The 12,840-nt window shown below is 35.9% G+C and overlaps 1 protein-coding gene across 3 annotated transcripts in view; it reads left to right on the plus strand.

The window, feature by feature from the left end:
- Positions 1 to 12,840, plus strand: part of DNTT (DNA nucleotidylexotransferase) — a 133,006-nt gene that overhangs the window by 56,496 nt on the left and 63,670 nt on the right. For all 3 annotated transcript variants that reach the window (XM_088169170.1, XM_014875349.2, XM_014875346.2), the window contains one exon: positions 3,927 to 4,052. In XM_088169170.1, the coding sequence (XP_088025296.1) occupies positions 3,927 to 4,052 (126 nt within the window). The remainder of the gene's footprint in view (positions 1 to 3,926; positions 4,053 to 12,840) is intronic.

Below are 12,840 nucleotides of genomic sequence, written 5' to 3' on the forward strand. Positions count from 1 at the left end.
TTTTCTTTTTAAGTACTAGACCGAACTCATACATAATGTAATTTAATTGGAATTTCACTGAAGACAAATTTGGTTCGTTATGTCAGACTTGTAAAATGTGAAATGAAAGTGAATTAACAAACCTTGAACTCAAACTAGATCATGAAGGTTTTGAAGTAAAAGGGATGGATTGCAGTGGGGGAATGGTTTTGGTGAAATTTTGTCCCCATGTAGTTTTGTGATCAAATTCCCATTAATATCAATAGCAATAAGATTTCATCTTTCAGATCCTACAGTAGCCTATTTGGAAGGTTATTCTTCATTCAGGACATTTGTTTTACTGCATTAGTAAAAAGAAATGCCCTTCTCCATGCAAAACAAGGGGAATAAAGTCAGAGTTACAGACCATTAGCTAACATCCTAATTACAATTGTCATTAAAGTACATCCTTCAGTGGTAGTGAATGATCCAAGAGATGCTCTGATGTTAGTGATTTATAGAGAATAAAAGGTTGGTTGACCAGATTTAAGATGGACAGAATTATTATTGATTCACTCAGTTACAGTTGACTTTTAGGCTAAGTAGCCATCATTTAGTTTAATAAGCTTTGGAAATATGGTAGCCAAATATCTGCTTTAAAAGAGAAGCAAAATATTTCTGTGGCAAAGGTCAGCCCTTGTCCAGAGACACCTTTCCTACCACAAACAGATGGGTGCCCTTGACAATAGCAGGACAGGGACATGAATAGGTACACAAGGGCATCCCCACCTGCTGGGAAATACTGATGTTTCCTGGGCTATGGAAGAGAAAAAGAGGCACAGGGGAAGCTTTCAGAGGGATAAAAAGAGAGGAAGAAATCTGTAAGGGTTGCTGCACACTCAGCAGCCTAAAGAACTGTGCTGTGAATGCATCTCTTCTGCCTTTTCCTCAGTCAGAACCTAGAAGTTGTTAGCTAATTAGGGTTTTGTTTTTGTTTTTGCTAGAAAGGAGAAGAGATATTTTTTTGAGCAAAGGATTTTTCTGCACATTAGCCATCTTTTGATCCTTTGTCTTATCATGTGTCAGGAAACATATTTAATGTTTTCTGGAGCATCTCACCCGGTTTCATTGTGAAAGAGAGAGGCTGTAAGTAATGGAAGAAATCCTTCATTCTGACAGTCTGAGTTTCTCAGGAAATAAAAATGAAACTTATAAACTGTCTGCCTTCTCTTCATAAAATGCTGGATATCAGAGGACTTTATTATTTGGTCAATGCTGCCTGGGCTTTACAGAGCTGCTGCCTGGTTGTCTCTGTGCACTTCACTCACTGCTGCTTCATTTTTCCCTGTTATTTCCATATGTCATTATACTTCTTGGTGTGTCAAAAAATAATGTGACAAAGAGCAAAGTAGTCCCCAGAAGATTAATTCTTCAACCAAGTCTGTCTGTTTTACAAATCGATGCAAGTGGTAAAGGCTGTTTCTCCTGCTTATGCCATGTGGAAAATGTCACTGTGCAAGAGTAGCAAGTGACATTCACTGCAGCCTGGATGTGGGGTAGAAACTCTGACTAGCTCTAGTGATTAAGTAGCCTGCACATTTGGATATTTTTCAGTGGTTGCCCCTGTGCAGTGTACTGCAAATTCATTTTAATGTAGAGTTATGTAAAAAAAAAAAAAGCTTAAAGAATTTTTTTTTTATTTTTCCATTTTTCTCTTATCTGTAGTTGTTTCTTCCCAGTACTGGAAATTATTTTTGATGTAATGAGTTTCCAGGATTCCTTGTCCTACACTGTAATTGCTATTGATGGAAGTTTAGGTTTGTCCTGTAATCTGTACAAACAATTTTTTTCCCATCTGGTTTTCTCACCAAATAGCAGTATCAATTCGGCTCATGTTCTGCTGCTGATAGATCATTTCTATAGTTCACATGCAGGTACCATAATATTCCCTGCAAATCAGACTGTAGCAATTATTGTTTGCCAGATGTTTTTGCTGTTAATTTCTATCCAAATTTTCTTCTGTTGTTATTTATAATCAAGTCCAGTAAACTAAATGCATAACTCTTACTGATGAAGGAAAATGCTCAAATATCTCTGCTAAGGCAAGAACAGGATGTTTATGTCCAGTCTATCACATTTAAATGCATGGATTTTCTGCATTAGTTTTGCCCTCCTCCACAATACCAGCTAATGCTGCATGTAGGGCTCTTGTTCCTTGTGTGTGTGTGTCCTAGTGAAGGTAACAGCTTATTATTATATATTCTATTCAGTAACATTCTGTTTGTTCACAGTCTTTGCAGCTGGCACTATCATTTCAGGCAGTATATTAGCACTAATCAATCATAGTTTATATGATTTAAAATCAATTTAAAAATATAATTCATGAATGTGTGCAGAAGTGGATGAGTTGTGTTTTTGTCCTGACTGCAACCCATTTTGGTTATTCCCAAGATTGGTTTTACACATAAAATGGCTTTGTTCCTTTCAGGGTATGGTATGAAAACCACCACATAATTCACTGCTCCTTCAGTTGTGCAAGCAAATACCTCTTGTGTGTGTGTGTGAATACTCTTATTTAGCTACTTTATAGCAAATACAAAGGAAAATTAGCATGAAATTAGAATTGGGGGTGTGGTTATGAAAATATACACGTGCTTATAGGTTTGCTAGACTTTTGTCTGTGTGATTGGATACAGGGGGAAAAGGGCTCATCATTCCATTATTGGTGTGAAAATTTCTTTTATGCATCTTCATATTTTTTATTGTTATTGTTGAACCCTTTCCCTGTGGCTTTTGGATAATGCAGTGCAATAGGTTTTTGACACATCTGCCAAAAGTTTTCAAGCAGAAGGACCAAGAGCAAAAAGTACAGAGAACTGGTGAAAGTACTTCATATTTCTGAAGTGTTTCAGATTTGGCACATTAAAGAAAGTGAAGGAATTGAAGGACTGGATATATAAAGCAGCAGAAAACCAGTGTGAGGTTGACTTTTTCTGAGTGCTTCCTAGTCAAGACATTGACATGTTGAGGACTTGTGCTCAGGATTCTCTTTTGCCAGTGGGGATATGACTGAATCCTGCCTTTTGAGAGAATTCCCATCTTTCAGGGGTGGGTTGCCACAGACCTGTAGACATTGGTCTATTTTGTATGGAGCAAAATTAGGTGAAAAGTGAACGAGCATGGAGGCAGCCTGGAGATTAGGAAATGCCCGTTCAAGTCTTGACATCTGGCTCCTTTTCTTTGTTTTGGTAAATGTGTAAAAATGATGTCTGGATTGGATCAGCATCTACGGGAATTGGCTAAGGGAGAAACTACATCACCAGCTGGCTGTTGGGTGAAAGAAGGATGGCAATTACTCTTCTCTAACTGTTTATAAATGTTTCCTTCACTCTAAAATGGCTCAAAAATGGAACATTTAGCTTAATGAATTAAATCCAAAAGAAAAAGTTTTCTATCATTTTACCGGCAAGAGAGGAGAAAACTATTTCCAATTCATACAAAAATTTTTACTGAAGTTAGCTACAGACTGTGGAAAAAGTCAGTTGAACATTTCTCTTTGGTCTAATATCCCTATTCTTGTATTGAATAATCTAGTGTTTTCTGTGAAAACTCCCTGTTTTAGAGCTTATCTGCACTTAATGCTTTGTAGTTTTTCAAACTTACTGCAACAGTGAGAGTAGCAGACACACACGTTATTTAGACTTTATTTTTTTTAAAGGCAGTCCCATTGAAAACTCCTTGCAAGAACTTACTGCAGAAAATCAAAAATCCCAGTAATTACCAGATAAACTATACTGTCAGTCCAGCCAATGTGAAACCAACTGTTTTTCATAGGAGGATGACAGGAAACTTATTATTTTCTTACTTGTTCTTCAAAGGTTTGTTTTTTGGGCTCATGAAATGTACTTTTTTATATTTTTAAGCTATTTGCCATGTGTGTCACTAACTCTTTTTTTTACCTTTATTAGGAGCAATGCCAAACTCCTTCTCTGAATACACCTGAATTGGAAATGCCAGCATTTATTGCAACAAAAGTGTCTCAGTATTCATGCCAGAGGAAGACAACTTTAAATAACTACAACAAGAAATTCACGGTAATATTTATTCTATCCATAAAATAAAAACTAGCATAATTAGAATAATTACTATAATACTTGCCTCAGTATTTCTGTGGCACCCTCAGCAAATTCATGAGTAAACAGGCAGCATAATAACAGTCCAAAAAGTTATAAATCTGCCATACTTAAATTAAAATTGAGTGCAAGCTTAATTGCATCCTCTAAGTATTGCTGAAAGCTTAACACAGTGGATCTTTAAATACATTAATAGCTTGTAAACACATGAATTTTTAAAACAAGTGAAAGAATAATATTCCAAAAATGTCTTTTAGCCTTCCATCAGAGTCTTGATGGAAGTATGATAAACAAAAGTTTAGTTTAGGTGAGTCCAAGGTTCTTCACAGTTGCTGTGCTGCCTTTTGGCTTGCCCAAGTGTTCAGTTCTTCAAAGTATGGTTCTAAACTTGAGATTTTCACAACTGAGCACTTATGAAAGCAGACTGCATCTTAATGACTTCAACATCACAAAACCCCTTTTGAATTGTCTGGTTAAATAGAAGTCTTGGAGACTGTCGTATATCCTAATTAATGCTCATAAAATGGCACATTTCAGAGGGTATGAAGGGTCTGAGTCCCCTGGTCTAAATTCCTCTGGAGTTATTGTGCTTAATGGCTCCTCCTGGCTGGCTTTAAATACTCAGTGACCACTATTCCAAAGCAAACATTTCTCAGAGACTCAAATGTACTGCAGTCTAAATATATCTGTCATAGTTACATGCACATGTTTCAGCTATAACATCAAACACTTCCTCACTTTTCCACAGTTTTATTATTTATTTTGTTATTATTTACAATTTTTATGATTCTACTTTGCGTGTTCCTGTAAATACATGCAAATATTTCAGGAAAATACTATTTCTAAGATCCAAATAAAAAGAATAGCAACAGATACCAGTTATTTGTGAATATAAACCCTTTACAAGGTAAATGCTAGAAGAAGAACTAAAGATAAACCTGCAAGCAACTCAAAAATTTCTTGATCTGGGAATGTTAAAAATTAAACAATCTAAAATTTGGCTTGTAGTTATGCTTTGAAATAATCAGCAATTAGATCAAATATATGTTACTATTTATGGTAGTCAAGTAGGTTAAACTGTTTGCTTATTTACAAAACGTCCCTTTTTGAGTAATGTGATGGGAATTGAGTTTTGACCCTGTTTTGAGCCTGAGGCTGGACTAGAGACCTCCTGAGGTCCCTTCCAACCCCAATGTTTCCAACATTCCCAAAACTGCTTCTTTTGAAATGGCTTTATTTCCCCACCTCCTGCTAGAAAAACAAGGCTGTGATCGGAACCATTTAACCTCTTGAAAGCAGCAATTCTTTTTCACTGTTTATAAATATCAAATACAAGCTGCTGTAGGGGAAAATGCCAAACCAAACATAGTATGAGTGAAACATTATGTAAAATAGAAACTTCTGTGAGAAATAGGAAGTAAGTGTCTTAGTTCTACATTTCCTGAAAACAGTAGAATGTGGGACCTGGCTCTTTGATGAATTTTCTATATTACAACATTTTGTCAAACATTCTAAAGGTAAAAACTTTAAAAGAATGTGATGGATAATGGCAAAGTAAAGTGGTTGCTCCCAGAAGGCACAAAGTTGTTGATTTAATTGTCATTAGCATTTAGAACACATTCATTGAGCAGTTTCTGTTCTACCTGTGTTTCAGAGGCAGTCCCTAAATTACTGCCAGGTTTATCAATGCAGCAGTCTTAATGTCAAAGTACAGCTGGTATTTGGTAAGTGAATTTAGCTGAACACATAGAAGTGAGGCAGTTTGATGGTGGGAGCACTGAGATTCCCTTCTGTTACCCTGTATATCAAACGTTTCTGAGTCTGGGTAGACACTGGATTTTGTGGTGACAAAGGTGCCAGTTTTTCATCTTCAACGTATTTTGAGAGTAACTTTTCTGAGTTCTTGCTGTGTTTTGTTTCTGGAGGTGGAACTGGACAAGTTTATATGACGTGAGTCTGTCTAGAATCAGCATCTCAACAGTTGATGGAACTCCTTAGGGCTGTGGTTCTAATTCCTCACCATCAAAGCTGGTAATGACAGCTGAAGAGCTGAGTGTTTATGGACTGCTAGAGCTGGCTCTTGCCTTGGACAACTGCCAGTTAGTCTGCCTAATGTCACAGGAGCTTGATTTTTATATTTTCTGTTGTTTTGTTGTCCTTGTATTAATCCTGTAATTCATGTTCTCAAATAAAAGCATTCCAGCAGACTTTTCAGTGCAAGCACTTAGCAAATGCACTGAAGCATTGGTATAATTCACTTGTGCATGCTGTGGGCAGCCAACCATTAAATGACAGATTTTCCCTGGGTCAATACCATACATCCTGAAAATGGGGCCCAAGCATCTTGAGTTATGTGTTGATGGTAGCATTTTGTTATAACAACCTTTTTCCGTGAGACAGGCTTGTTCCCTTTTCTTACAGATTTTCTGTTTTCTTTGGTTAGCTTGTTTTCTGATCATGCTCATAACAGGTGTGCAAAGCTATTATTTGCTAATGCATTCTTCAATGAACACTTGGGTTCTTCCTTTTACTGGACTTTGCCCTGATATGTTGTATCCAGTTCCTCTTTCAAATAAGTAGTGGTTGTGTTTGAGAAAGTAGTAATTACATTGGAACAGTCACTACTGGGCAGCAATGTGGGTACAGCAGGATTTGTGTCCTGGTTTCTTGGGAGAGGAACTTCTGGGGACTTGATTTCTGAAGAAATTGATAATTAGTGATCCTTTTTAATCTTGAGTCCTGTTCTGCATATATTTCATCATGAAAGACTACTTATTAAAAAAAAAATAGCAGAGATATTTGATGAGAGCTCATGAGGAAAAAGTGGTGGTTTAATATACTCGGGTGCAATTTCTATGTTCAAACGTCTCATGTTTCCTGTCTGTTGTAATACCCAGAAAATAACCTGCACAATGTTACAACAAACAGGTTTTACACATGGAAGAAACTACAGAAGGGTTGACAAAAATTGCAGACGTCAAGGTTTCATTATCGTGTTCGTTATGGGGCCAATCCCAGCCAAATAATTTATGAGCTGTTGTGTAGTAAGGCTTGTTGTGTGAAGAGTATACAAAGAATGTCAGATGCCAAGAGCAGTGGAACCACGTTTGAGTTCATGGAGTAGAAATGCAGCTGTTTCAGACTTGGTCTTTGTGCAGTTTTTGGGTTCCTGTGTCCCGTGGTCTTGGGGTGTGCAGGCTGAGAAGGCTCTGCCACAGCCTGGCTTTGCTGACCTGGGTGGTGCAGAAATGCACCTGAACACATCATCCTGCTCACAGGTGGGCAAAGCTGCACAACAAAAGAGAAGATCCTTTGAGTAGAGTCTGTACCTTAGCAAGTTTCCTTTATGTTTGGCTTAAATATTAATGTCATTATGGAATATAATATTACAATATTGTTCTCTGGCTTATTTGGAGCTATCTTCCCTCTCCCACTGAAAATATACACTTGGAGGCTGCATTGTGTTTTCTTGTGCTAAAATAAAAGGAGTCATTCTGCTGTGCCCAGGAGGGGTTGTTGTATTTGAATGCTAATATCAAACGGCAATAAAATTCAGAAAGACATTCTTCTGTGAGGAAAATACAATTTAATTCTTATAGAAGAAACTAATTAAGTCAGAGGCAAATGGTTCTGTGATTCTGAGGCTTATTGCTAATGCTCCTGGATGTTACTTTGCTTTGGCTGTTACTCATGGTAATGAGAATGTGGATGTTTAGCACAGGAAAGATGCCTGGTTTCTTTTCCACTATGTTAGAGAAAAATAAAAAAGAAATATTTCTTCTTTTGTATCTCTAGAAAAATGTTTCAGTTATGCCAGTGGCTCAAGCGGTTATTATTATTATTTCATTTTAAAACATACCTCAGAAGATCCTCAATTTTAGTTTTATAATGAACTTGGGAGCTGTGTAGTAGAAAATCACTAACTGAATGGATATTCTTAATAACATGTAGTGTCCCAATGACATAGCTTCAGTAAAAATTCTCCAGACTGCATCTCTGAATTATGACGTGAATGTGTGCAAAGTGTATACTTATTCAAAATTAATTGATGGTTTGGTCTAAGGAGTAAATATGTATTCAGATTTTTAAGATAAATGGAAGGGTGCTTTCTAAAATAAAGAATATAAATACATCTTAACTTTTCAGCAGTTTAAATTTGTATGGTACTTCAAATCTATGTTGCTTTCTTTAACCACATTAATATATATAATATATGTTTTGTGTTTTATATTTCTTATTACACAGTGTGTCTATTATGTAGGCCCTTGTTATGTGATTAACACTCTAATTGCATTTCTGTGCTGTGTCAGCAGACCTTTTCACATTTGGATTGTTTACTTTTACATAAAGTGGAATAATACAAAAACTCATGAATTCCACTCTGTTTCAAGAAATGAACTTGTTATTGTTCATTAATATGAGGAGCAACTAGAACTAACATTTTTATTTCTAGTAATAGTGTTTATGCAGGGACCCTGAGATCATGCACGTTTTCAGCCCAGATACAAAACCAAAAAAATCAGACTGAACAAAAAGGGATAATTTCATTTATACGGAAGTCACTTCAGTCAATATTGCAGGTTGACCTAAATTGCTTAATTCTTCTTGAAATAAGCACCTTGAAGTATTTATTTTCTCTCTGTCTATACAAATGCCATATATCTCTTCCTACCAAAATACAAAATTGAGATTTATAGTGGTGAAAGAGAGAAGAAAATTATTTGAATGAAAGTTGCATTCTAAAACTTCGGTCAGTTTTGCACGTTCATCAAACACTGATGATGCTGATGTGATAAGAAATAGGACCTGGCCTTTGGATTTGCTGCCTACTAAATAAACAAGCAGAAAAGAGGGATTGAGAGGGAAAGCAATTTAACTCAACTTTAAGTCACATTCAACTATGTGTTTGTTTCAAACACATACCATGTAAGATTTTTGGGTTTTTTAATCATAATTTGCAATTCAGCTCTTTGGCAGATTCGACTTAGTTGTACAACAGCATGTTAATATCTTTTAAATTTGTGCTGCAGCATTTGCAGACTCCAGTAAGATGGGGGCTTTTTTTATGAGGGATGCTGTACAAGCACTTTGTGAAAGCATTCAAGCCCTGGAGTGTTCACAGTGCTAATAGAGAGTGAATGGAAAGTGCCAAGATTAAAAATGGTAGGGAGGTGTGAAGCAGCTTTCCAAGGTCTCACAGCAAAATTGTGAGTGTAGGCATGGCAGTAAGACAAGTGGCCTCTCCACGAAGTGGTAATAAAGTCTTTACAAAACAGATTAGATTTAAAATATATTTTTTTGTGTAATATTTGTGATTTCTTTTCTAGCAGAGTCTTAAACTGAGTTTATTAAAGACTGTTTTGCAAGTAGCAATGGACCTGCTTTGACATTGTTGTTGAAATGAGCAGGATAGTATGAAATAGCACATGGGACCATTAATTTGCTTTGCCTTTCTGCATGACTTGTACTCTGATAATCAAGCTGAATGTTATTGGGTCAGCTGTTCAGCAGACAGAAACTAGCATGGTCTTAGTGATTATTATTTTTTCTGAGAATCATTCTCATATATTAGTTGAGAATCTTGCACTTTTTATTGTTTCACATGAATGATTTTTAACATTTATAGTATTTCAGTCTGTGTTTTTTGCATATCTAAGGTGATTTCTGGTAACTTTGTGTTGTTAATGATGTTTTATCTTATTCGTTTTTAAATACCAGATATTAAATGAGATTCTGGTGCTTTTTAAACAGGTAATCTGAATATTAATCTGATTGATAAAGTGAAGGTGAGATGCTTCATGTAAGACATGTAATAGTTTAGAATAAATGGTCAATAACTTTCCTTTATATATCACCATAAATAGACTTCACAAGAGATCCATTTGATTGTAGACTTTTCTTAAATAATATTCGAGTTTTATATGCTTTCACCCTCTAGAATATTACTCAATATGAGCTATACAGCCAGTTGCTGCCTTTTTAAAAAAATAAATGTTTTATCAAAAAGAATGTTTGAGGTAGTTTTATGTTAAAAGACAGATCTGTAATTAGTTGCAGCATTGGCAGGCAATGTGGGTTTTTTTTGCACAGGGAATAATGAATATTCAATACTCTTTAATTGTTTATTTTAAACAGCTTAATGAGCTTCACGAAGACAAGAAAACACTGGAAAAATGTAAACTAGAATAATAAAAATTCTTTGATTATATTTTCTCATTGACTATCAACAGCAAAATGCTTCATGTGATTGTATTTTCCAGTAGTGGTGGTGACACAGCTTTTCTGAGAACTGCTCTCGTGCCAGTGGGAAGGGACTGACACCTCTACAGCAGGGCTGGTGCTGGGATATGCAGACACAATTATCACAATGGCTGATTATTCAGTGTAGAACACTCACCAGATGTGCATGTGAGAGGCTGCCTTTTGGGAGTGAAAAAAACATCCCAGGACTTTTTGAGCAGTCTGATGAAGAAGCTGGCTTTGCCAGTCTCTGCCATTGTTAACACTTGCTGCTGAGCAGCTGCTTTTGGGAACCACTTTTCTGGCTATGTTTATCAGTATACACTATTTAAACAAGAATGTAACAATTGTATCTTTTAGCTCTGCCCCTGATTAATGCTCTTAGTATTAACTGAAGTAAGAAATTTCTTGCCAAACACTGCTTTCTCGAGTATTTATGCATACAGATTATAAAGAAAGAAAAAAGAAATCAAAAGTAATTTTAATTTTGTGAGCTGAACTGTAAATCTCACTTGAAGCAACAATTAGCATGTTCTATTCCATAGTAAGAAAGAATCTTTGACGCTGATAAAGAATAAAAAAGTGTTAAAACCTGGGAGAACATCCAGAAAACCCCACAGCAGAGGAAACATCTGAGTCCTCTTGTCTCACTTGTAAAATATATTTCCCCATTTGCTTTGCAGTACTGTCTGTGCTGTCTCTTTTCCTCCATATATAAACTGGGATGAATCTATGTTGCTCGTGACCTCAAACTGGTAGTTTCACCTTTCTCTGCATTAGTTCTCTTTCTAAATGGAAACTACAATGTGCCTGTCTTACCAAAAAGTCAGTAATTACATACAACATAATCTGTCAACTAAATAAAGATCTTAAATGTGGAAAAAAAAAAAAGCAGTTGAGTAAATACAATTAGCTGCTGCAAGAGATTTAGAGACAGATGTTAGGAAGCTAAGACTTGTGCATTATTTTTCTAATAGATTATTTTCTAATAGGTTTTGGGTTTTTTTTTTCACCAAAGGAACATTCTCTCTCTTCTTGATTCCTTATACCCAAGGGCTAGTTGAATGTAAATGAAAGTTAAAACTTCCAGATCAGGCATGTTGCTAAACAGCTGTCCTTCTCATGAGCTCTTTCGTGAACTGTTATGAAAATGGAATTTCACTGCCCTTACCAATCAGGGGAGCTGGTAAATAAATATGCAGCTAAGGGAAGGATTCTTAGAGTGAGGCAGACAGCAGGTAACTGATTCTTAGGGAGGCCAAGGTGATACTGGTGATATAGAATAAAGCAAATTGTAGCAAGTCCTACTTTTATACTCTTTAATATATTAGTGCAGGAAAAAAAAGGTGTGGGGGGAAATGGTTTTGTTCAGCTACAGTGCCTATTTCTTTCTAAGGAAATACTGTCAAAACAATTAAGATCTCTGTCCTGGGGTGATTCTTGTATTTTTGTTTTGTTAAGAGGAATGTTTTGCAAATCGTAGGGTAAGCAAATACAATGGTTTTTTTTAAGATTTAGAGTAAAACCTTCATTTTGTTTCAATGAGACTATAATGTTTATTAGATAAACAACACACCATGTCAGATGGTCTAGTTTTACAGAACTGACCCAATAATGAAATGTAATATGTAAATAATCTACATTCGTTTTGAAAGGTATGTTTAATTTTAAGGTATTGTTCTATTTTAGTGATCTAAATGATGTAGCTCAGGTAAAATCTCGTTGTTTAAATGAGGCTGTACTCATTCAATGAGGGGTGAGAGATGCTGTTTTCTATTCCATAGAGGTAATAAAGAGCTGACTTAACTGGGTTTGCTGCCATGTCAGTTACTGTTAGGGCTTGGGACAGATTCACCTGGAGATATTACACATGTAGCCTTTAGGATGCACCAGGCCTGCTAGTTTTTACTGGCCTTTTTCTTCCAGTGTAAAGCACACAAAGGAAAATATAAAATTATTTATCTTTAAACTATATAAACTGTACGTTCATTACAAATGGAATTAAATTTGAGATGAAACATTAACAGTGAGGGCAAGAAAAAGATATTTAATCTTTTTCCTTCCTACTTTGCACTGGAGCCATTGCTCTGGTAAACCATTTATTGTCTCTTGATTTTACTCATATCTATTGCAAAAATATTTCTGAACAGGCACTTGGCCTACAGCTCTGGTAAGTGGTAATTGCAGGCAGATGCACACTGACAGCCACTTCTCTGGGTTCTAGGTAAATATTCTGAACAGTGAAAGTCTCTTCTAGTAATGGTTCACTCTTAAGAATTTCTGAAGAAATCACTTAATTTTGCATTCTTGAAATTTTTTGAGGTTTGTCCAAGATTTCACTCAGAACTTATTTTTTCCAGCTGCTGATCAACTAAAACCTTCATAAGTTCTTAAGTTATTCACAAAATTATTTTGCAGTATTGGTTCTCTCACAAAAGCTGATAATCTACAGTGGCAAACAGCAACAAAATTCCTCGACACCACTTTGTGGACTGCTTCCTGCATTTCA

This window comes from Sturnus vulgaris, chromosome 8 (genome assembly GCF_052056855.1).
Source record: "Sturnus vulgaris isolate bStuVul1 chromosome 8, bStuVul1.hap1, whole genome shotgun sequence".
Taxonomy (NCBI): Eukaryota; Metazoa; Chordata; class Aves; order Passeriformes; family Sturnidae; genus Sturnus; species Sturnus vulgaris.